This window comes from Oryx dammah, unplaced genomic scaffold (genome assembly GCF_014754425.2).
Source record: "Oryx dammah isolate SB20612 unplaced genomic scaffold, SCBI_Odam_1.1 HiC_scaffold_21, whole genome shotgun sequence".
Taxonomy (NCBI): Eukaryota; Metazoa; Chordata; class Mammalia; order Artiodactyla; family Bovidae; genus Oryx; species Oryx dammah.
This window is the reverse complement of record NW_024070205.1, coordinates 46,737,717-46,764,442: the sequence shown is the minus strand read 5'-3', so window position 1 is coordinate 46,764,442 and position 26,726 is coordinate 46,737,717. Positions and strand designations below refer to the sequence as shown.

Genomic DNA, 26,726 nt, shown 5'->3' with positions numbered 1-26,726 from the left:
AAAAGTTGTAGGTTTCATGAAGGAAACAAACAAGGTACTATGAGAGAATAATGGGGTGGTGCGCAACAGGATATATGTTAATAGAGAAGTGAAGACATTTAAGTGGAAACCAAAGAAAGACAAAGAGTTGGTTAAGCACAGAAAGAGTGAAAAAGAACAGAAAAGGTCAACATTTGTCCAAAGGCCTTGACAGCTTTGAGAAACTAAAGGAAAACTATGAGGCTCGAGTGCATGGAGACAGGAAGAACAGATAAGGGTAGGTATTAAGACAGTTGGTGATCAGATTACACAGGGTTTGGTAAACTATTTAAAAAAAAAAGAGTTTGGAATTATGTTTCTAAATGCAAATGGGAAAATATCTCAATCTGTTAAATGGAAGAACACTGACTCAATTCACAGTTTGTCCTTGCTAATGTGTTATATATATATTGAAGGGGAATTACTTCATAAAACTAATATTGTGGCAAGGAAAAAACAGATAACAAATACAATAGATGAGTAAGATATAGAGCACAATAAAGCAAAAAGGGGAAAGAGTACTGGGGCAACGGTATACAATTTAAAATAAGATGGTCAGGGATAGGCTCACAGAGGAGATGATACCAGAGCAATTATTTGCTGGGCAGTGATTAAGCTAGTGATCCATAAGGTCATCAGGCAGAACAGTGGTCCAGGCAAAGGGAATAGAAAGACAAAGGCCCTGAATGGGATTGTGTATCTGATGTGTTTGAGGAACAGCAAGGAAGCCAGTGTGACTAGAGCACAGCAATGGAGGAGAAAAATAGGAGATGAGGGGCAGAGAGGTTAACTGGAGGGATGGACTTTGCAGCATCTTATAGATCAAATGTGGAAACTTTGCCTTTCCATATCTGAGGTAGGGAATCACTGGTAGTTGCAATCAGAATAGGGACAATATTTGACACAGATTTTAACAGATCTCTCTGTCCATAAAGGGACTACAATGGGTTGAAGCAGGAAAAAACAGAAGCCGATTAGGACATTACTTCAATAACACCCGTAAAGATGGACATGGAACAACAAACTGGTTACAAATTGGGAAAGGAGTACGTCAAGGGTGTATATGGTCACCCTGCTTATTTAACTTATATGCAGAGCATATCATGTGAAATGCCTGGCTGGATGGAGCACAAGCTGGAATCAAGACTGCCAGGAGAAATATCAATAACCTCAGATACGCAGATGATACCACACTTATGGCAGAAAGCAAAGAACTAAAGAACCTCTTGATGAAAGGGAAAGAAGAGAGTGAAAAAGTTGGCTTAAAACTCAACATTCAGAAAACTAAGATCATGGCATCTGGTCCCATCGCTTCATGGCATATATATGGGGAAACAATGGAAACAGTGAGAGACTTTATTTTTGGGGGCTCCAAATGACACTGCAGATGGTGACTACAGCCATGAAATTAAAAGACACTTTCTCCTTGGAAGAAAAGTTATGACCAACCTAGACAGCATATTAAAAAGCAGAGACATTACTTTTCCAACAAAGGTCTGTCTAGGCAAAGCTATGGTTTTTCCAGTAGTTATGTTTGGATGTGAGAGTTGGACTATAAAGAAAGTTGAGCCCCAAAGAATTGATGTTTTTGAACTGTGATGTTGAAGACTCTTGAGAGTCTTGGATTGCAAGGAGATCAAACAGGCAATCCTAAAGGAAATCAGTTCTGAATATTCATTAGAAGGACTGATGCTGAAGCAGGAACTCCAATACTTTGGCCACCTGATGCAAAGAACTGACTCATTGGAAAGGACCCTGATGCTGGGAAAGATTGAAGGTGGGAGGAAAAGGGGATGACAGAGGATGAGATGGTTGGATGGCATCACTGACTCAATGGACGTGAGTTTGAATAAACTCTGGGAGTTGGTGATGGACAGGGAGGCCTGGGGTGCTGCAGTTCATGGGGTCTCAAAGAGTCAGACACGACTGAGAGACTGAACTGAAAGATGATAGTACTGTGAACTACAGTATAACAGTGGATATACTGGAAGAAGATATATGGGTGGCAAGTAAGCTCATGAAAAGATGTTTAATATCATTAATCACTAGGGAAATGCAAATTGAAGCCACAGTGGAATAACATTATACACTTACCAGGAAGAGTAGCATATAAAAAGACAGATCAAACAGTTTAAACAAATATGATTGCCGAAATATAAATATCATTATAAAAGAAGTTATTTTCATCCTGAATTTAAAACTTTCTAATTAAACTTAGACCGGGAGCTGACTGTGGTTCAGATCATGAACTCCTTATTGCCAAATTCAGACTTAAATTGAAGAAAGTACGGAAAACCCCTAGACCATTCAGGTTTGACCTAAATCAAATCCCTTATCATTATACAGTGGAAGTGAGAAATAGATTTAAGGGACTAGATTTGATAGATAAAGTGCCTAATGAACTATGGACGGAGGTTCGTGACATTACACAGGAGACAGGAATCAAGACCATCCCCATGGAAAAGAAATGCAAAAAAGCAAAATGACTGTCTGAGGTGGCCTCACAAATAGCTGTGAAAAGAAGAGAAGTGAAAAGGAAAGGAGAAAAGGAAAGATATAAGCATCTGAATGCAGAGTTCCAAAGAATAGCAAGGAGAGATAAGAAAGCCTTCTTCAGTGATCAATGCAAAGAAATGGAAGAAAAGAACAGAATGGGAAAGACTAGAAATCTCTTCAAAAAAAATTAGAGATACGAAGTGCTGGGAGCCAGCATGGGGAATCCCGCCCGTGGCAAAGGTCATGAGGAAAGGGGCCTGACAAACGCAAAGGCGGGATCAGGCCTCAGGGTTCCCCCTGGACTTTCTTGAGCATCTACCCCAGAAACCAGAGTCTGCCTGCTTTACTGTGTTACGCTTTCCACCTACTCTTCTGACGTTACAGTGGGGGGCTGTCCTCCACCACCTTCCTCTAAAAGGAGTTAACTTGGAGCTCCAGTAATAAGTCTCCTGGACATAACAAGAGTGTTTCAATCCAAAATCCCCTCTGATGGCTTTCTAGCCTGCCTGACAGGTTTGTCCAGACTCTTACAGCTGTGCATGTGATTGTTTGCAGCCTCCCAACCGCAAAAGGCACAGGAAGCTTAAAACATCCTAGGAATGTAGGGGCTTCCGAGGAGTCAAAATCATTAGAATAGGACTGATTAAGGGTTTCATTGTTGAGCCAATACTTGCTGCCAAGTTTTCATATCTTTTATTTGTTGATATAGTTGGTATGTAGAAAAAACAGGTAGTAGCCCTGGCATTAGCAACATTAGATCTTTGAGTTAAGTACTTTCTTTGTTATAACCCACTGTACCTTTGTTCTACAGGAATGTAACTTTATTTAGTACTTTGAGGGTGATGCAGGTTAAAGAAAAAACACTTCAAGGGAAAATGAGTTTTCTGGTTGATAGACATTTATCTAGGAAGAGAGCCATAAAAATGTTATCAGGCCTCTTGGCCAGAAGATAATGTAAATCACCTGAGACCTTTTGTATACGGGAAGGTATGCAAAAGGAAAGCCTGGTCTCAATAAAGGTCAGGACTGCTGCCCCTGCATAACTCTGCATATTGCATTATTTCTTTATGTACAACTTGGGGTATATAAGCTGCCTTTGAATATAAAGTTGTGGGTCTTGCACCAATGCTTGGCTCCCCCATGTCGTTCTTTTCTTATTCTCCCTTTTCAGGCTGAATTCCCATCTGGAGCATAGAAGCTCGCCGTGTCTACTTATTTGCCTGGGCTTCTAAGACCCACGCGAGAGGGAGCCCAAGGTGGGGTACCCTCTGCTATTCAAGTGGGTGCCTGCGGCCTACATAGACAGTGCAAGCCCCTTGTCTCGGGGCTTTATTGGCTTTCTATGTAAACAAAGGAATTTCAGCCTCTATCCTTCTCTATTTTCTCCACTACACTATTCTTTCCTAATCTCTCTTTATATCTCTAATTAAATAATTCTTTCCTAATCACTGACTCTGTTCCCGCTTTGAATTCCTTAGATACACCAGGGCTGGACCCTGGCAACCGAGGGAACATTTTATGCAATGATGGGCTCAATAAAGCACAGAAATGGTATGGACTAACAGGAGCAGAAGATATTAAGAAAAGGTGGCAAGAATACACGGAAGAACTGTACAAAAAAGATCTTCACGACCAAGATAATCATGATGCTGTGATCACTCATCTAGATCCAGACATTCTGGAATGTGAAGTTAAGTGGGCCTTAGAAAGCATCACTACGAACAAAGCTAATGGAGGTGATGGAATTCCAATAGAGCTATTTCAAATCCTGAAAGATGATGCTGTGAAAGTATTGCACTCAATATGCCAGCAAATTTGGAAAACTCAGCAGTGGCCACAGGACTGGAAAAGGTCAGTTTTCATTCCAATTCCAAAGAAAGGCAATGCCAAAGAATGCTCAAACTACCGCACAATTGCACTCATCTCACATACTAGTAAAGTAATGCTCAAAATTCTCCAAGCCAGGCTTCAGCAATATGTGAACCGTGAACTTCCCGATGTTCAAGCTGGTTTTAGAAAAGGCAGAGGAACCAGAGATCAAATTGCCAACATCTGCTGGATCATCGAAAAAGCAAGAGAGTTCCAGAAAAACATCTATTTCTGCTTTATTGACTATGCCAAAGCCTTTGACTGTGTGGATCACAATACACTGTGGAAAATTCTGAGATGGAAATACCAGACCACCTGACTGGCCTCTTGAGAAACCTATATGCAGGTCAGGAAGCAACAGTTAGAACTGGACATGGAACAACAGACTGGTTCCAAATAGGAAAAGGAGTATGTCAAGGCTGTATATTGTCACTCTGCTTATTTAACTTATATGCAGAGTACATCATGAGAAATGCTGGGCAGGAAGAAGCACAAGCTGGAATCAAGATTGCCGGGAGAAATATCAATAACCTCAGATATGCAGATGATACCACTCTCATGGCAGAAAGTGAAGAGGAACTAAAAAGCCTCTTGATGAAAGTGAAAGAGGAGAGTGAAAAAGTTGGCTTAAAGCTTAACATTCAGAAAACTAAGATCTTAGCACCTGGTCCAATCAGATCATGGGAAATAGATGGGGAAACAGTGGAAACAGTGTCAGACTTTATTTTTTGGGGCTCTAAAATCACTGCAGACGGTGATTGTAGCCATGAAATTAAGACTCTTACTCCTTGGAGTAATACAAATACAATACAAAAAAGATCTCAATCACCCAGATAACCACAGCATTCTTACCTGGATAATATCATGGACAGAGGAGCCTGACAGGCTACAATCCATGAGGTCACAAGACTTGGACATGACTTAGCAAAAGTTATGACCAACCTAGATAGCATATTGAAAAGCAGAGACATTACTTTGCCAACAAAGGTCGGTCTAGTCAAGGCTATGGTTTTTCCAGTAGTCATGTATGGATGTGAGAGTTGGACTGTGAAGAAAGCTGAGCACCAAAGAATTGATGCTTTTGAACTGTGATGTTGGAGAAGACTCTTGAGAGTCCCTTGGACTACAAAAAGATCCAACCAGTCCATTCTAAAGGAGATCAGTCCTGGGTGTTCTTTGGAAGGAATGATGCTAAAGCTGAAACTCCAGTACTTTGGCCACCTCATGTGAAGAGTTGACTCCCTGGAAAAGACTGATGCTGGGAGGGATTGGGGGCAGGAGGAGAAGGGGACGACAGAGGATGAGATGGCTGGATGGCATCACCGTCTCGATGGACGTGAGTTTGAGTGAACTCCGGGAGTTGGTGATGGTCAGGGAGGCCTGGTGGGGCTGCAAAGAGTTGGACACTACTGAGTGACTGAACTGAACTGAACTGAATTAAACTTATCTCTTCAAGAAAATTAGAGATACCAAGGGAACATATCATGCAAAGATGGGCACAATACAGGACAGCAACAGTATGGAACTACTTGAAGCAGAAGATATATTAAGAAGAGATGTCAAGAATACACAGAAGAACAATACAAAAAGATCTCAATGACTCAGATAACCACAGTATTCTTGAGGCTGGCAGGCTACAATCCATGAGGTCACAAGACTTGGACATGACTTAAGTGACTAAACCACCACTAACCATGCTGGTGTGATCACTCACCTAGAGCTAGACATTCTGGAGTGCAAAGTCAAATGGGCCTTAGGAAGCATCACTACAAACAAAACTAGTGGAGGTGATGGAATTCCAGCTGAGCTATTTCAAATCCTAAAAGATGATGCTGGGAAAGTGCTGCATTCGATATGCCAGCAAATTTGGAAAACTTAGCAGTGGCCACAAGACTACAATGGTCAGTTTTCATTCCAATCCCAAAGAAAGAAAATGCCAAAGAATGTTCAAACTACTGTACAGTAGCACTCATTTCACATGCCAGCAAAGTAAAGCTCAAAATTCTCCAAGCCAGGCTTCAACAGTACATACATGAAGTGAGAACCTCCAGATGTTCAAGCTGGATTTAGAAAAGGCTGAGGAACCAGAGATCAAATTGCCAACATCCGTTGGATCATAGAAAAAGCAAGAGAATTTCAGGAAAACATCTACTTCTGTTTCATTGAGTATGACTTTGACTGTGTGGATCACAACAAACTGTGGAAAATTCTTCAAGAGATGGGAATACCAGACCACCTTACCAGCCTCCTGAGAAACCTGTATACAGGTCAAGAAGCAACAGTTAGAACCAGACATGGAACCATGGACTGGCTCCAAATTGGGAAAGGAATATGTTAAGGCTTCTTATTATCTCCCTGCTTATTTAACTTATATGCAGATTACATGATGGGAAATCCTAGGCTGGATGAAGCACAAGCTGGAATCAAGATTTCCAGGAGAAATATCAATAACCTCAGATATGAAGATGACATCACCCTTACGATAGAAAGCAAAGAGGAACGTGAAAGTGAAAGAGGAGCATGAAAAAGCTGGCTTAAAACTCAACATTCAAAACACTAAGATCATGGCAACTGGGCCCATCATTCATGGCAAATAGATGGGGAAACAAAGGAAACATTGAGAGACTTTATTTTCTTGGGCTCCAAAATCACTGCAGACAGTGATAGCAGCCATGAAATTAAAAGACGCTTGTTCCTTGGAAGAAAAGCTATGACAATGTAGACAGTTTATTAAAAGTAGAGACATTACTTTGCTGACAAAGTCCATATAGTCAAAGCTATGGTTTTTCCAGTAGTCACGTATGGATGTGAGAGTTGGACCACAAAGAAAGCTGAGCACCGAAGAATTGATGCTTTTGAACTGCAGTGTTGAGAAGACTCTTGAGAGTCCCTTGGACTGCAAGGAGATCAAACCTGTCAGTCTTAAAGGTAATCAATCCTGAATATCATCAGAAGGACTGATGCTGAAGCTCCAATACTTTGGCCACCTGATGCAAAGAGCCAACTCATTAGAAAAGACCCTGATGCTGGGAAAGATTGAAGGAAGGAGAAGGGGATGACAGAGGACAAGATGGTTGGACAGCATCACTGACTCAATGGACATGAATGAGCAAGCTCTGGGAGTCGGTGATGGACAGGGAAGCCTGGTATGCTGCAGTCATGGGGTTGCAAAGAGTTGGACACGACTGAGCAACTGAACACAATTAAACTTAAAAGCTTTGCACAGCAAAAGAAATCATTGACCAAATGAAAAGACAACCTACTGAATGGGAGAAAACATTTGGAAATGATATGACAAATATGACATTAATATCCAACATATACAAATAGTTCACACAACTCAACATCAAACAAACAGACAACAGAATTAAAAAATGGGCAGAACCTAATAGACATTTTCCAAAGAGGAAATGCAGACGGCCAAGAAGCACATAAAAAGATGCTCAACATTGCTAATCATCATGGAAATGCAAATCAAAACCACCATGAGATATCACCTCACACCTGTCAGAATGGCTATAATCAAAAAGTCTACAAATAACAAATACTACCAATGATGTGGAGCAAAGGAAACCTTTGTATACTGGATGGTGGGAGTGTAAGTTGGCGGAGCCACTAAGGAAAACAGTATGGAGGTTTCTCAAAAAGCTTAAACTGGAACTACCATATGATTCAGCAATTCCACTCCTGGGTATATATCCAAAAAACAAGAATAGAAACACTAACTTGAAAAGATACATGTACCCCAACATCCACAGAAGCATTATTTACAATTGCCAAGACATGAGAACAACTTAAGTGTCCATTAATAGAGGAAAAGATAGGGAAGATGTGGTGTACATATACAATGGAATATTACTCGGTCATAAAAAAGAATGAAATTTGATGGACTCTCTCTATAGAGCACTATGCTAAGTAAAATAACATAGAGAAGACAAGTACTGTATGATATCACTTATATGTGGAATCTAAAAAATATAACTAATGAATTTAACATAAAAGAATCAGACTCACAGATAATACACCACTAGAGAATAAACAAGTGGTTACCAGCAGTGGGGAGCAATACAGGAATAGGGGCATGGGAGGTACAAACTACTGAATGTAAGATAGGCTCAAGGAAGTGTTGTACAACATGGAAATAAAGCCAGTATTTTGTAATAACTGTAAATGGGAAGTAACCTTTTGAAATTGTATTAAAAAACTTTCTGCCTGATAAAGCACAACAAAGAAAAACTAGGAGTTAGAGGATCTGTCAACTAGTTTAGGCATGATTCTTAATTATTTGGGCTTTCCAGGTGGTAAAGAAACTGCCTGCCAATGCAGGAGACATGAGACGTGGGTTTGATACCTGGGTCAGGAAGATCCGCTGGAGGCGGGCATGGCGACCCACTTGAGTATTTTTGCATGGAGTATCCCATGGACAGAGGAGCCTGGTGGGCTACAGACCATAGGGTGGCAAAGACTCAGACACAACTGAAGTGATTTAGCACGCACACATTAATTATTTAAAATTCTTTAGCTCATTTAGGCATTAATTAATTCAATCATTCAACTAACAGATAAAACTTTTAGTAGGCCCTCTTTGTGCTGGATACTAGAGATACAATGATGAATAAGACATGGACTCTGACTGTAGTTTACAGACATTTCTGGCAAATGATAGTTTTCTAGGACTCAATGTTCTCTCCTCATCTCTTATGCCCCTGTTTGCCCTCAGGTATATATAGGACAGTGTCTTTGCATGTTCTATCCATTTTGCTGAATGGCCTTCCATTCCTACCCTCTTTCTTTCTCCTCCAGACTATGTTAAAATATGAATTTTATGGTAGAATCTCTTTTATAACAAGTTTATTGATGTAATTCACATACAATTCCTCCATTAAAGTATATCATTGAATGTGTTTTAGTATATTCATAGAGGTGGGCAACCATCACCTTGACCAATTTTAGAACATTTTTTCACGCCAAAAGAAAGTCCATACCCATTGGCAGTACTCCCCATTTGCCCTCAATCCACTCAATCCAAGCATCTACTAATCTTTCTCTATAGATGTGCCTATTCCGAACATTTCATGTAAATGGAATCATACAATATGCTGTCTTTTGTGACTTCTTCCACTAAGTGGAATATTTTCAGGGTTCAACCATGTTGTAGAATGTATCAGCACCTCATTCTTTTTTATTGCCACCATATAGCTGTATAGATATAGATGATCATATTTTATTTATCCCTTTATTAGTTGAAAAACATGTGGGTTATTAGTTTGTGGCTATTATGAGTAATGCTACTATGAACACTCATGAGTATGCTTTGTCTGGACATGTTTCATTTCTATGGGGTGTATACGTAGCAGCAGAATTACTGGTCATATGGAAACTTTAAGCTGAAACTTTTGAGAAACCATCAGACTATTTCCCAAAGCAACTGCATAGCTTATAATCCTGCCAGTAACGTATGATGCTCCAATTTGTCCACATCCTTGCCGACACTTGCTATTACCTGTCTTTTTGATTACGGCCATCCTAGCAGGTGTGGAGCAGTATCTCACTTTTGGTTTGATTTGCATTTCTCTGACAGCTAATGATGATGAGCGTCTTTCCATGTGTTTATTTGCCATTTGTACATCTTCTTTGGAAAAATATCTATTAAGATGCTTTGCCTGATTTTGAATTGGGTTTTTATTATTAAATTGCAAGCCTGCTTTATACATTCTAGAAACAAGTCTCTTATCAGATTGGGTGATTTGTAAAAATTTTCTCCCATTCTGTGGGGTTTCTTGCCACTATCTTGATGATGTCCTCTGAAGCACAGAAGCTTTTAATTTTGATGATATCCAGTTTATCTATTTTTTTCTGCTATTGCTTATGTTTTTAGTGTCCTATCCAAAAAGTCATTGCCTAGTCCAAGTTCACAAAGATTTATGTCAATGTCTTCTTGCAAGAATTTTGTAAGTTTAACTTTTACGTTCAGGTTTTTCATCTACTTTGAATTTGCTTTTACATATAATAAAAGGTAAGGCTTCCCTGGTGGCTCAGACGGTAAAGCATCTGCCTGCAGTGCGGGAGACCTGGGTTTGATCCCCGGGTTGGGAAGATCCCCTGGAGAAGGAAATGACAACCCACTCCAGTACTCTTGCCTGGAAAATTCCGTGGACTGAGGAGCCTGGTAGGCTACAGTCCATGGAGTCGTAAAGAGTCAGACATGACTATAATAAAAGGTAGGGGCCCAAATGTTTTCTTTTACATCTGGATATCCAGTGTTCCCAGCATCATTTGTTGTTTCATCCATTGAATTTTTGTATTATCCATGTTGAAAACTGACTGACTATTGTGTAGAATATTTTTGAACCCTCTCCCACCACAGTAAGCTACCCTTCCACTCAGCCCTCATCTCATCACATTTAATGGTCTCAGCAGACTATAAGAGTTGTGTGAATAATAAATATATTTTGTTTTTCAATTCAACCCCAGTGCCTATTTGTTAGTGACACCTAATAGGTTACCAGTAACTAATAGCTAAATAAATGGATTCATTAAAATGAGGCATTCACTCTCAGCTCACTCACAGCCTAATCATTTATGAAATGAAGGGGCCAGACTAAATCATTGATTCTCAGTGCTCATCAAACTGTTGTCCTTTATTATCTGATGCCCTCCCTTTGATCCTTCATATGTAGCAACTGACACAAGGGAGACAAAAGATTAAAAATACCTTCATTAATTTTATTGCTATGTGGTTAGAAAGCATAGTCTGAAAAATGCCAAGCTATATGAACTTACTCTCAACAATCAGCAATGGTTGAGGGACATGGGGGTGGAGAAGAAGAACTATAGCAGTTACAGTTTTAAAAAATCCATGATTTGGATCCTTCCTGAAAATACTGATGGAATATAATGATGGATCTGTGCTCATGTTGGCCCCTTCTGAGTTATAATTGAATGTGAAACCAAGTAGAGGTAAGTAAGTAGAGGTGAAGCCCAGTTACTCTTAGTATGACTTTAGAATGCCTTGTAAAATCCTTCTCATTTTCTCTTCCTGCTTAGTTTTTCTTTTCCTCTTTTCTTCTTGTTTTTATAACTGGAACAACTCAAGGTTCCTTTGTTCTTTCCTGGCTGATGAGGTAAGTCAAAGATATCCTAAATTCAGCATTTAGAGACTTCAGGTTCTGCTCAAGAAAACCCTGTTTATCAGCAAGTCATACTTCCTGTATTACATATTAGTGATAAATATATATATAATGTATATATATAATAGACACATATACTCGTACATGTACCTATACACACACACAAAGATATATATTTATAGATTTTTAATACATAAATAGATATTTGATCCATTCATTTACCTTAACTCCCCTTTTAATCAAAACATATCTGGCTCTTGATATATAAACCCTTAAACAGCTTCAATTACTATGTACATAGTGGACTTTCAGTTATTTAGGGAAGAAATACTGACCCAGCCCTATTTTTCTGTGATAAACTTAAGTGTAGAGATAAGTTGAAAATGACAGCCTAAAGTTTCTCATTCAAATTGGGATATGACAGTTACCTCTCAGTATGAGATTACCTCATTAAGTAAGTCAGACAGAGAAAGATAAATATTATACCATTTAAACATGGAATTTAAAAACATGATACAAATGAACTTATTTACAAAACAGATTCATGGATATAGAAAACAAATTTATGATTGCCAAAGGGGAAAGGTGAGTGTGTGCTCACTGGTTTAGTTGTATCCAACTCTTTGTGACCCTTTGGACTGTAGCCCGCCAAGCTCCTCCGTCCATGGGATTTTTCAGGTAAGAATACTTCAGTGGGTTTGAAGAAGACTTCGAACCCACGTCTCTTACATCTCCTGCATTGCAAGTAGATTTTTTTACCTGATAAGCCATCAGGGAAGCCCCAGTGGGAAATGACATAGGGATAAATTTGGCATTTGGAATAAAAATTTTCATACTACTACATATAAAACAGATGACCAACAAAAATCTACTGTGGCACATAGGAAACTATACACAATATCTTGTATAATAACCTATAATGGAAAGACTCTATACATATCTATATATAGATATAACTGAATCACTTTGCTAGGGACCTGAAACTAACATAACATTGTAAATCAACTAATTTCAATATTTTTTTTAAAAATGGGTATATTCAGATTTCTATGCAGAAAATTCTGAGCAAGTGGAAGAAGAGCCCAAAAGAAAAGGTAGGACTTGCAATGATGGGACAAACTTTCATGTCAAGCAATTCAGTAATTCTTTCTCCTCCATCTTCTTAAGATTTCGCTAAAAGCTTCTACATCCCTGTCTTCCTTGGTTGCCACTCTCTCTAAGATAGGAGCATTGCCTTGCATTTTATGGGGACCTTTCAACCACAACTTGACTCATGATTTCTGAAGCCAGGTTAATGCTATTACTTGCATTTTTATTACCAGAGGATGGGGGAAGAAGAGAGCGAGAGAGAGAGGATGAGTATGAATGAATATCAGAACTTCAGTTGTGAGTGGAGACAGTCTTACAGAAAAGAATTTTCTATTTCCCACAGGGAATGCCAAAAATTCCCAGGGAAGTATAAAGCAGGCTAGAAATTAGGACACTTCTGTTTTCTTGTCTATTCCCTAAAATCTGAATGTCAGTGTAAGTGATCCACTTAAATACAGATCTTAACAACAAAAAAAGGTTAAATTACCTTGACCATCTCTTAAGAATAGCAACATGAAAATCTAAACACCTTGCAATGTATAAATAGTCATGAGCACTCTGCAGTTAGTTACATTTAGGATCTCTGTCTAGGGAAGTCTCTCAGGCTGGACTCTAATAAGGGTCAGGGAAACATACCAGGGATATATGAATTCTCTAACAGAATTAAAAATCTGTTCTCATTCTGATGATTAAAAAATCAAAGTACAAAAAATATCATATTCTAGGTCATCTAGATCCAGTATTACCATAGCATTTCATTCCAGGGCTCTGTTTATGAGACAGCACCAAGGAAAAACTGAAACTTAAAGTATCAACTATTAATGCCACATCTCAAGGAGTTACCAATTTATTTCTGAGGATCAGGGGTTCACATAGATACAAAACCCTGGCTGAGTATTTAATTCTGCGGGCTTCCTGAAGAGTGACTTCTCCGCCAAAATACTGTTGAGAAGTTTGCTATTGCCTAATATCTTTCCTAAAGAACTTCATTCTTAATTAACTTAATTCAGAGTAGATCTTTAATTCTTATTGCAGGTTAACTGATGTCTATCTTGTAACTTAATACAACTGTTTAAAGGCTAGACATTTTATTGCCCTAGCATTCATCGTAATGAAAAGAATATAATCTAAGGCCGATAGTAGTAAAAGTTCATTCTTATTGTAACAGAAATGTCTTTTTTATAAATCAGAGAGAATGGCAAGTTTGGAATAACACTTGAGACTGCACATAATTTTATTGATTTTATTAATACTTAATTCATAATTAAGAATAGCAGAAATATATTTATGTTTCTGGAAACATGGGCATTCAAGACATAAAGAATATTTAACTTTCACTTAGCCAAGCTTCTTACTTTACTGGGAAAGGAAACGAGTCTCTCAGAGGTTTGCTCAGGAAGTTAGCTGAAAAGTCAAATCAAGAAGTCAATCAAGTCTTTGGACTCACACTCCATAGCTAAAGTAATGTGCTGCACACTCTGTGTTTCGCCTTCCATTATCAGTCATGTGGAAATGTTCTACAAATCACTAAGGTAACTGTCAGTTCTCTTATTTCTAGACAACTCATCCTACTCAATTCTAACACTTTAATTTTAAAGTAGGAATATACTTTGGTTTTAAAAAATACTTTTTGTTTATTTATATTTGGCTGTAGTAAAGTGAAGTGAAAGTCGCTCAGTCACGTCTGACTCTTTGTGACCCCATGGACTACAGAGTCCATGGAATTCTCCAGGTCAGAATACTGGAGTAGATTGCCATTTCCTTCTCTAATATTTGGCTGTGCCAGGTATTAATTGCAGCATGCAGGATATTTAGTTACAGCATATAAATTCTATTATCCAAAATATTATCTTGAGAAGTTTGCTGTGGCCTAAAATCTTTCCAATAGAACTTCATTCTTAATTCAGAGTAGGACTTTAGTCCTCATTGCAGATTCAGTTCAGTTCAGTTCAGTTCAGTTCAGTCGCTCAGTAGTGTCCAACTCTCTATGACCCCATGGACTGTAGCACACCAGGCTTCCCTGTCCATCGCCAACTCCTGGAGCCTGCTCAAACCCACATCCATTGAGTCAATGATACCATCCAGCCATCTCACCTTCTGTTGTCCCCCTCTCCTTCCACCTTCAATCTTTCCCAGCATCAGGGTCTTTTCAAATGAGTCAGTTCTTTGCATCAGGTGGCCAAGGTATTAGAGTTTCAGCTTTAGAATCAGTCCTTCCAATGAATATTCAAGACTGATTTCCTTTACGATTGACTGGTTGGATATCCTTGCTGTCCAAGGGACTCTTAAGAGTCTTCTCCAACACCACAGTTCAAAAGCATCAATTCTTCGGATCATTAACTAGTGTTTAATCAGCATGTGGGCTCTAGTTCCCTGACCAGGGATGGAACCCAGGCCACCGGCATTGGGAGCATGGAGTCTTAGCCACTGAACCACCAGGGAAGTGCCCTAACACTTAAGTAAAATGTCATTTTGTTGTATGTCATCTGAAGTTTGAAAATCTTAAAATTGTCTCATTACATAGAAAACACTGAAAAAGAAATGAAAAACTCATATAAATATTCCCAAAATAAAACATGACGCCTGGTAGTAGGACATGCAGAGTATTGTAAGCAGGCAATTACACTGGGATTCTGAGACTGATATAAGCCTTTTTTTCTATGGGCAATCTTTTAGAACAGGGACGTGGCACTTGAAATACTGAGGTCAGTGATACAAGCATGCTATGGAATCAAAAGATACATATATTCCTTGAATACTTACTTCCTCCTTCCCCTACAGGCCCATCTCCATTTCTTTGTTCAATCTGCCTTCTTTCAACCTACATGCCTTCATCTTCCCCCCACGGTGGGCAACACCCTTACCATCCTTCAACTCTGTCCTCTCTCCTTCTCCTAAATCTGCATACCCTTTTGTGGTTTGCTAATGACAGTTATTATGGTCTTTGACATATACTTATTTGGAAACTTATCTTATAGATACATACTCCCCTTTTTAAGAACAGAAGTTCACTGCTGAATAGGGAGCTCAGCTTGGTGCTCTAGAGGTGACCTAGAGGGGTGGGGTGAGAGAGTAGGAGGAAGGGGATATATGCATAGAGCTGGTTCACTTCCTTGTGCAGCAGAAACTAACATAACATTGTAATGCTACTACACCTCCAAAAACAACAAAAAAGAACGGAAGGTTATTCTAGGTCAGGATAGTGCATGCAATATATGGTTGTTGAATTAAAGAAACAAGTGAAGTCTAGGGCAAAAGGATTCTAAATTTACAACAGCATCTGTTCTCTTCAAAATATGACGTATCACTTTTCTTTTGAAAGCACTGGGTTGACCAGAAAGTTCATTCGGGTTTTGAACCCAAATGAACTTTCTGGCTAATCCAATCCATGTAAATGACCACAGTAAACTGATCTATGAAGAGAAGGCAGCAACACATAAAAAGCTTAAGATACTGTTAAGTGAAAAAAGTAAAAAACAAAATTATATCTAGGCTGTATTTACTACTTGAAAATAATATATATGCATATGGACAAAAAGTAGAAGGTAAAACAGAAAAATGAAAACAATTTGCTCTATTGGGTGATAGAATCATTGGCTTCTGTGAATGTGCTTCTGTTTATACCTTAAATATTGTTTTTAAATGTATACATATGTGGTAATTAGTAATATTTATACTGGATATTGGTACTAATATTTCTGGGCTATAAATAAAGCAGCTGTAGCTGTCCTATGTCTAATATCATCCAGTTTGCCAGCCCACATGCAAACATATTCAAAGAGTTGCTGCACCTGGTAGTCACCAGAATTTTTGACTTTGTAGCTAGAGAAGATAATCTGTAAGGTTAGAAGGTTGGGTCAACTTTTAAAATCAAAATAAGTATGCCCCAAATTTTTAAGGACCAAAATATGTATCATTCACTGAAACTGAAATACAGCAAAAATTACATTTCTTTAGAATCAATAGTTTGATGAATCTTATGACTTCCTTAAACACAAAAATGTTTTTTTACTTCTCTTTACAGTTTTATGTTCCTTTCCAGAGTGTTTATCCCATAACACAGATTATTTCTAAAAGGGCTTGTTTTGTTTCTTGTTTGTACCATTATTGCTAAATAGCCCTGAATTGTTACTTTCATATACATTGTTTCTGCTTACACATTTGATTTTTTAAAAGATGTATTATTATGGTGAATAGCATTATCATCTTTTCTAGAAAATCAAATGACTTTTTTGACCATATGAATTTCTATAGTGTTTTTATGAGTGAGATATACATATATTGCCACGTAAAACCACTGCCCACATCATTATTAAAGTTATTCATGCTAAATGCCCCAAGGACCTGCAACTTGATATTCTTCCCTGGATTGATGTCGAACTGTTTCTTTGTTCAAAAAAATCAAACTTACTTTTCTTATTGCTAATTTTCTGATCTTATGAATGTAATTATGATTTTAAAATGAAGAAATTAACTTTATCTGGTATTTCAGAAAAATAACAAATTGGTAATATTTTATTAAATGGAGATATTTTAAATTATTTACATAATCCTATTTGTCCCATTCAAGCATCCCACAGCACAAGAACAAAAGAAGCTGATTTATTAGACATACGCCAGGGTGAAAATTTTTCTCAGAATTCTTGGTTGGGCTGTGATAAGAACACAAATTTATCTAAGTATATTGAACAATGCTTTAGGGCATACTTAGGGAAGATGCTATTTAAAAAAAAAAAAAAAAGCTTTATTGCATCACACACATGGAACCAGATTCTCCTCTCATGGGCTGTAGCCAGCATGAAGTTCACACTACATTAATTTGCACTTGTCGATATGCTACTTTACAAGTATTTTTTAGGCATGTTCAAATGTGTACTCTGGCTTTTAAACTAGAATATAAACCCCCTAAGGGCAGGACCTGGGTCTTCCAGTTATCACCCAACAGTGTCTGGTGTAGCTGGTATGGGCAGGCCAAGCCCTCTGGAATGGCTACAGTCTACGTGAGGAGCAGGGAGAAGAATGTGCTAACCCTCCATCGCTGAGAGAGGGTGTGAAGAACACTGGGGAGCAACTCTGTCATCACCAGGACCAAGTGATTACATGTACGAACGGCGTGCCCAAGTGGCCCCTCCCAGTCATTTTTCAGAGCTAGAAGTGAGGCTGCAGGTGGTAGGTGGATAGTCTCTGAAGCCTAGCTCTCAGAAGCCATCCATTACCTCAGTATATTCCCCCAAAGCCCCCTAAAGAGAGTATATAGCATTACAGATACATAAGAGAGAATAGAGCTGAACAGGATTTTATTTTAATCTGTAAGTGCTAAATTATGAATGATAGTGTAAGTGTTAGTCACTCAGTCATGTCTGACCCTTTGTGACCCCAGGAATTTTAGCCCCTCAGGTTCCTCTGTCCATGGAATTCTCCAGGCAAGAATACTGGAGTGGGTTGCCATTTCCTTCTCCAGGGGATCTTCATCACCCAGGGATCAAACCTGGGTCTCCTGCATTGCAGGCAGATTCTTTACCATCTGAGCCACTAGGGAAGCCCTAAATTATAGAAAAGACAAATATTAATACCCTTAGTAGCCACATTAATATAGACAATGAAATGTTCCTAGGATGTTTCCAGAATCAAATAAAAGACAATGGACCTCAGAGATCCTTTAGTGGCTGTTTAAAGCTAAAAGTTTCATGATCTGTTACAGCAATCTATTTCAATCATCTTGCTGTCAGAAGATTCTTATTTTGGGCTACTATAATTTCCAGTTGCTGTGATTAAATCTCTTTGTTCTTATTCTTTCCTTACTAAAGATCAAGAACAAGTGTTTAACTTTCTCCTTGAAATTATGTCAAGTCCAGAAAGACAAGTGAAGCAGTTTCAGTCTTCTCTAAGTAGAAAGGTACAATTCTTCAACTTCCTTTATTGCTTTTATTTCTCAGGCCTTAAGTAGGTCGTACTTTAGGACACATAGGGCTTCCTCTCTACACAAAGCCATACAAAACAGATGTACTACTCCCAACAATCTAATGAATTCAACTGAACTTATAACTCTTGTGTTGACACAGTCTACGTTTTTTAATGTCAGCATTAAAGTGTGGAGTCATGCTGCTGTAGATATAAGCAACCCTCAAATCCTTTTTTTGCCCTAATTTTCTAGCAAAAATTTGCAGATTTACTTCTTTTGTATATGTGCTTTACCCTTAAATATTTTCTTTGATTACCCCACTCAGGTAATTTTGAACTTCAACACTTCCTATGCAATATTAGCCACAACTCCAGAGTTCTAACTTACACCATACTGATGAGAAAGTCTTATCTTTGACAGAAATTAAACTAACCTAAACATTTTGTACTATTATTACAAAACAATTTGTGTATTTATATCTGTACTCCCATCCAAGCCATTATTAAGTCACATGCCTCTAATCAGACAATAACACAATGACCAGTCATAGGCCCATCTGCTGATGCCACTAGATGACTAAGAGATCAGGCATCAGGCACGTTTCCTGTACCGCGAAATACTCTAAAGCTGTTACGTTATACTTCAAGATTGGTGAGTCTTCAGTCTCAAAGCTCCACATTCTAGAGGACAGGGGAAACAAAAGTTTTATCTTTTCCTCAGGGCAGGGGTTGGCAAGCATTTTCAGGAAAGGTTCAGAGAGCAAGTATCTCAGTTGTGATGGGCTTATGCCACAGCTTCTCAACTCTGCCTCGTGGCAGGAAAGCAGCCATAGGCAGTACATTAACAAGCGAGTGTCACCGTGCTCTGTGACAACCTGATTTCTAACAACTGCCTGCAGGTCAGAGCTGCCGGTGGGCTGTCGTTTGCTAGCCCTCTTCTACAGCTACAGGGCACCTGTGCATAAACATATGCTCATATCTCTGTAAGTAGGCATGTATCTACGTGCATTGGCACGGTGGCCCCCAACCTTTTTGGCACCATGGACAGTTTTGTGGAAGACGATTTTTAAATTTACTTTTTATTTTTCAATTGGAGGAAAATTGCTTTACAGTGTTGTGCTGGTGGCAGACAGTTTTTCCATGGAAGGAAGTGGTGGGGCGATGGTTCCAGAGATAATGTAACCAATAGGGAGTGGCAGATGAAGCTTCCCACACTTGCCCACTGCTCGCCTTTTGCTGTGTGGCCAGTTCCCGACAGGCCTGGGACCACTACCAGTCCCAGGGGTTGGGGACCCCTGCATTAGCACACCAAATCTCTGTCTGCTTATCCCCATAGCTATGGTGGCTTCATGGGTGTGTGATCAGTATGCTCATATAGAGACCTGTGTTTAGAAGGGGTCTGAACTTGTAGTTTAATGCTCTGTGGTCAACGTTTTAAAATTCTTCTCAATGATTTTATGTTGGAATCTGGGTTTTACTGGTGAAGTCTGATGGCACCAATGGAAGCCCCACTCACATCTGTGGTCTTGTCTGTCCACTGCCTCATGGCTTGGACACTTGTTCCCTTTCAGTTTCCTCTTCCTGGCCCCTGCCTTGGGACCGTGCTGCCTTCCACCATGGATGGGACCAGGTCACAGCAGTGTTAGGGGGAAGAACATGTTCTGCTGGGCTTCACTGGTGGCTGAGAATCCACCTGTAATGCAGGAGACCCAGTTTCGATCCCTGGGTCAGGAAGATCCCCTGGAGGAGGGCGTGGCAATCCACTCCAGCATTCTTGCCTGGAGAATCCCATGGACTGAGGAGCCTGGCAGGCTACAGTCCATAGTGTCGCAAAGCGTTGGACACAACTGAAGCAACTGAGCTATCCTTTACATCTGGTGGGAGCCTGGATTTGAGCCTGAGAAAGGCTGGGTTGAGTATGTACATCCCTGACATCTGAGGGTGGGACATGGAGTTGACGACCCCTGCTCCTGCCTGATGGCACTACAGCACACTCAGTGGACTCAGCGTGGAGCCTCTGACCACCCTGATCCCAGCACGTGGAGGCTTCCCAGCTGACCCACCCTGGGATGAAGACTGACTGTCTCTCTTCCCCAACGGGGCGTGGTATTACAGGTTTTTTAGCTGGTGGCATGGGAAACCTGGAAACTGGACCCATCTGTATAACCAGTCATGGGGCACCTATGGGGGTCTGCAGCTCCCACCATGAGTCTCCCATGCTGGAGGGGGTCCAACACTAAATAGCAAATAAATGACATGCAGGAGGACGGAGGAAGAGGGAAAGGAGACAGGGGAGAGAGAGGAGACTGCAGGAGAGAGGAAAATGTTTCATAATTTATTCCCTTTAACATCACTTTTTTCCTGTTTTTAGGAACAAAGAACTTTGTATTTTCATTTTGTATTAGGCCCTAATCAAATATTAGGGGCTGTAAAGAATCATCTCTGAGACTTATCCCCCAAAATGGAAGCTAATAAAGAAAACTTCACAATGCATCACTCATTTCAGAGTCAGCTACCCTTCGTGCTGCCAGGGCTTCCTGCCACCTTCCTAAATCTTAAATGTAAGGCTCTGAAATTAATTATATATTTTGAACGTCAGACTAACAGGCTCCTTTCAGAATATGATGATTGGGGTTGCTGCAAGGTAGCCATTTCCTTCAGATAGTTTGCTACAGGATTAATTCATACTTCCTTTGAAGTACCTTACAAATATAAAGCACTATCAAGACATTATGCTTGAAACTTACTGATAACAACAGACAGGGAAAGGCAAAATTTTTCTAAGATTTCCCTTTATTTTCTATTAAAGAAGATAACACCATAACATTCTAACATACAAAAACATAACTATCTTCCTGATTCGAATAAGCTGACTACAGTCATTGCAGAGATGGTCAGAAAAAATCGAATATGGGTTGTGCATTATAGGATATTAAAGAATTACTGTTAATATTGTTAGGTGTGATGACATAGTGACTGCGAAAAAATTCTTCATAGATGTATACAGAGTTTACATCTGTGGACATCTGTATTTATTATGGGTGAAATGACATAACTTTATATATTTCAAAAGCAGAAGAGAAGGAAAACGACAGGAGAGGAAGAGAAGGTGAAGAAGGAAAGGATGATAAAGATGCCAAGGAAGATGAAGATGACAATGAAGACGGAAAGACAAAATGGGAAGTAGATGGAACAGAATTGCAAAATGAGGAACCTGCGTGACGGAGATGTGGGATTTCATTGTAATAGTCTCTTTATCTTCACAAATATTTTAAAATCCCCATAGTGGACTGTGTGTATGTGTCTAACTGCTGCCTATAAAAAATTTCTAATAAAAAATCAGGGCACAGATTTTTCATTCTTCTACATACCAAATGTCTTTTTTTTTTTTTTTTTTTTTTTGGTGCTAGAAGCATCCTCTGAGGCTGGCAGGAGCTCTAACTGAAGAGATACAAAGGAGTTAGTTGATGGGAAGGATAATCTGCCCATCAGTTCCTGACACAATAAAAAAAGAGAAAAGGAGAAAATGGCAGGAAGAGATTGTCATTGTTTTTCTCCTAACCTTCCCTTCTAATTATGCCAGAGTCAAGGCTTGGGTCACAAGGAAAATGACTTTGGTGCTCAACCATTTGCCCTGTTTTGTATACATCAAAAAAGCTCTTGTTCTCACCACATTCCAATCTGACAGTTTCCCACCTACTTTAAAAATGTATCAAGAGGCCAGATTAACAAAAATATAAATAAAAGGACCATATTACAAGGAACATCTTGTTTGTAAACATAGAGATAGCCTTCCTGTTTTTCTGAATTGCATGATATGTAACACTTTAAAAGTTAAATCGTTGTATATTATTTTATAGGTATTTCAGATATATGTTCAACAGCCCAGCTTTTAAAAGTTAAATGTAAATTTCTCTCCTGAGTGCAGATGGTGGCCAAGCAAAGTAGCTCTTCAGTCCTAAAGACAGAAGGTCAGGTCATGGCTGAAAGACCAAAGAACAATTGCTGCCTTGCTACTCCAGATCAACCATGGAATGAGACACCACTACTTTCTTGTTTGGCAACTGTCTGTTCAATTCAGAATAGTTACCCAGAGTACCTATAAGATGTCCTCAAATTCTGTCTGAGAAAAAAATAGTATGCACATCACATTAGAAACATCTTGGAAAACTATTAGGAGAGTTTATTCCTAACTCTGACATCCTAAAAAGGCATACCTCTATCTAAAAACAACATTGAAATCATTATAAAAACTGTTCATGTTTCACTATTTAGCAGGTAATACTTACAAATGAAAACTGCTCCTTTTAAAAATCCTGCAGAATTTAGCCTCCACATTGTCAGTAGTTAATTAAAATGAGATATAGTGAGAAAAGAAAAATATTACAAATACTTCTGCATGTTATTCATTTTTAAGAGATATTATAATCTTATTGCTCCTATAGTATTTTTTCTCTCTAGAACATTAAAATGTAATTTTTAAATAGCTTGGAGACTCTATCTTATTTCAGTTAGTCTAAAATGTTATGGTAGCAGATGCTACAGAATAATAGGAAAGGCACATAATAATGCTACGGAGCATGACAATATGATACCTTTTTTTAAAAGCTATGATACATCAGAAAGGGAAAGTTCCATGTTGGTTGGTAATACTAGACCTTCAGTTTCTGATATAAAGGATTTTTAATTCCACTATCAGGCACGCCCCCAACTGGATAGAATAAAATAGTGTCATTATTTGAACATAATGAAATGTGTATTATTTGTTAATAACAAAAATTCTTCTGAAAATTTAAAACTCATTATAACACTATGAATGTAGTGGTACAAAAGCAGAATTTGATTTTGGCTGTTTGGATTTTATTTCAGTACCAGGAATCTCAGCCACCACTTGAAAAACTTTTTGTACTAAATTTCATTATCACTTTCATTTTCAATACTTTTCCCGATTGTCTTTGCATTATTTGCATAGAGAGCTGATTGGGCTGAAAAACAAATATGTTGGAAAATTTGGTAAAAAATGTTGAACTAGAACATATTTCAAAAAATTTACTTTGGGCTTTTAAACCATAGCGATTTCTTTAAAATAATGACACTGAGAATTCAGTCTTATTTTAATTGAATAGATTTATCAACCTGCTTTCACTGAATATAAAGAATGAAAGCTTTCAGTGTTCTGTCACACAAAATGAAGAAAATAAAAAGTCATTATATTTGGAACTGCCTCACTAAAAACTTTATCCATGTTGTCAATTAAAATTGAAGTATCTACATGATCTCAACAAAGATATAATGTAAAACATCTGTTCAAACTTAAATTGAAGTAAGTAACATTTTTTCCCTAACATTTCCAGTTTTACTGTATTTAGGTTTCCTGAACAAACGTATTCATGACAGTCTTAGTTAAAACTGGTTCCACTCTGCCAACAATCAATTTGATTGACATGTTTACATATCAACTCATCTCATCTCACAAATTTTAAACTTTTTCACTTAAAATTGGATTCAAGTTGGCATTTTTCAAGAACTTTATTTACATATATTTTAGGTTCAAAATGTGCATTAGAACATTTTTTTTTACTTTTTTAAGTAATAGATACATATATCCAAATGTATATTTATGACCCGTCAGAGTGGAATTTCATATGCATGCAGTTGTATTCTTACAACTTCATGTGAAACGTGATAATTTTAGGCAACTGTATATGAAATTCTTTTAATAGTATAAATTGGATCATTCCATTAATTAGAAAGAATATAACAGAAATAAATGACTTAGGAATAAAATCACAAAGATTTCAGGAAAAAAACATTAGTTATATCTTTAATTGCTGCAGGTACTACATTTATATCAAATCTTACCTGATCTTTAATTTCAAGATCCCTTTTAGTTTTTGTTCTGTACTCTCTGTGCTCCTTTTCGGCCTCATCCTTCTCCATTTTGGTTTTATTCAATTGATAGCGCATTTCTCCACACACCTGTTAGATTACAAAAACTAGATCAATAGCTACTGGAATCTACTAGTCAATGCCTGCAATTAGATCTTTTGGTGCCCCCTAGAGGTCATATGAATAAATAAAACAAGTTTTCTAAGAATGGCATTTTCTATTTGCATATTCAATATATTGTTAAGATGTGGAGGCAATATCAGATATTATTGAGTCTTGCAACTTCAAATTACAGATAAAGCAAAGCATAACCAGGGAACTCCGGTAATATACACAAGAATTTTTCATGTAAAATAAGAGCTTCAATTGCATATGATCATCTAAAATGCACTATCATCTCACTTTTGAATAGGTAAAATTATTAATTAAAATATTAAGCTTTGTTATTTTAAAAACTATATTAAAAATTAATATAGTTTTTTCTATATTAAAACTTACCTTGAAACTCTTTATCAGTTAGGCTTTTATTTAAGGAAATTAATAAAGGAATTCTTCTCTCTGTTAATAGACTATATTATTAATATTTATGTTTAAAGTAGAACCCAGCCAGTATTTACTATAGGCTTTGTAGATAATGTCAGTCTTACCATGCAGAATACTATGTATTCAAGTTAAGAAAATTAAAAATCATAGACTGCAACTAAGTCCACTCTGCTTTTAAAATAACTATGGCGTTTAACATTAAAGGAAAATATACATGTAAGTGAAATGATTTTAATACAGTATTAAATAATAAACACATGTAGTATCTAAAAATTATGTATCATCCTTTACATATTCTTTCAATCCAGGGCATCTCCATACAGATAAATACATCTGGAAAATGCAACTAGCAGACAAATCTAAATAAAGAAGTTACAAACTTCTGAGACAACTGAGAACTTGTAGGGAGATCAAATAATACATGTCTGCTAAGTCAGTTTCTAAGTTACAAATATGAGATTTTAAAAATTAGGTATCATCCAATGACTATTTCTACCTGAAACTTTTTAATTTTGGTAGTTTTCCAAAGTGGAAAGTGATTATTAGATTATTAGGAATCTAATATTATTAGGAATAATTATTAATTATTAGATTATTAGATTATTAGAATTTTAGAAATTAGTTTCATCATTATTGAAGCTTTAGAATCTTGTAAAATCTACATGCATTTCTATGTTTAAATAAAAAATACCTTAAGACTAAACTAGTCTGTGTTTGAAAATTACAGTGACAAGATAGACGAAAAACTAAGTTTCTACCCAGTGACCCTCAAAGAGTTTTTTAAAAATGAATAAAATTACTAAAAACTGTATTTGAAATTCAGATATCTTCAATATGTGAGAGCTGATCCTTTCAATTTTAAAAATATTAATAATGCACAAAAAATTACTAGTCAAAGCTGAAAAAATCAAGTACAGAAAAACATGAGAGGAGCCCTAATTGTCTTCCTTCACTATTTCAATCTATTTGATTTACATATAAGAATACAATTAAAAAATCCAAATTATAATACCAACACATAACAACTACACAGCCATGGTTCTTAATACTCAATATCAGTACAAAATTATCATATATAATAACAATCTAAGCATTAAGTCCTATTTAAAATAATTGTATCCCTTAAGTTTATTTTTAAAGTTTCCCTGCCTCACTAATTTCGGTTTAAAATGCGTTTGTTAAATTTATTTGTAACACTTAAGTTTCATCTAAAATAAATCAACAAATTAAATTTAACTAGGATTATATTATCCCAGAGTTGGAAGCAATCACAAGGCACTCCCCTGATGTCTGAGTCCTTTTGAACAGTTCTAAAGACAGAGTAATCATTCTTTACTGTCCATATTTCAACAGAAAGTTCTCTCCTTATAATGAACCAAAAATCCTCATGTAGCTCTCACCTATTATCCAGGTCAACCATTTCTATCCCTCTGCACCAATTCCCTTACTTCTACCCCCTACTTCCACGCAAATACATCAATCATACTGGCAAATATGATATTTTAAGCTTTGCATGAACTAGCTGGAATTTTAGAAAGCAAATGAAAAACTATATAAATTCAAGGGGAAAAAAGAAAAATTAGGCTTCCTTTCCTATTAAAGATAATTCAAATTACTGAGTTATAAAGCAATAATGGCATTAAAAATGTGTCAGAATTTGGGAAAATATGTTGAGAAATAAAATACAATATGAAATGAGTGTGCATTTTAACAAAATTATCTGGTATGTGTTGATGAAAAACAAATTGATTTAATTTATTACACCATGCATTTCCCTATTGAGTTACTTCA

At 37.6% G+C, this 26,726-nt stretch overlaps 1 protein-coding gene across 3 annotated transcripts in view; it reads right to left on the bottom strand.

Annotated features, from left to right (window-relative positions):
* SDCCAG8 (SHH signaling and ciliogenesis regulator SDCCAG8) overlaps positions 1 to 26,726 on the bottom strand; it is a 245,522-nt gene that overhangs the window by 137,899 nt on the left and 80,897 nt on the right. For all 3 annotated transcript variants that reach the window (XM_040263591.1, XM_040263592.1, XM_040263594.1), the window contains exon 12: positions 24,366 to 24,482. In XM_040263591.1, coding sequence (XP_040119525.1) covers positions 24,366 to 24,482 — 117 coding nt within the window. The remainder of the gene's footprint in view (positions 1 to 24,365; positions 24,483 to 26,726) is intronic.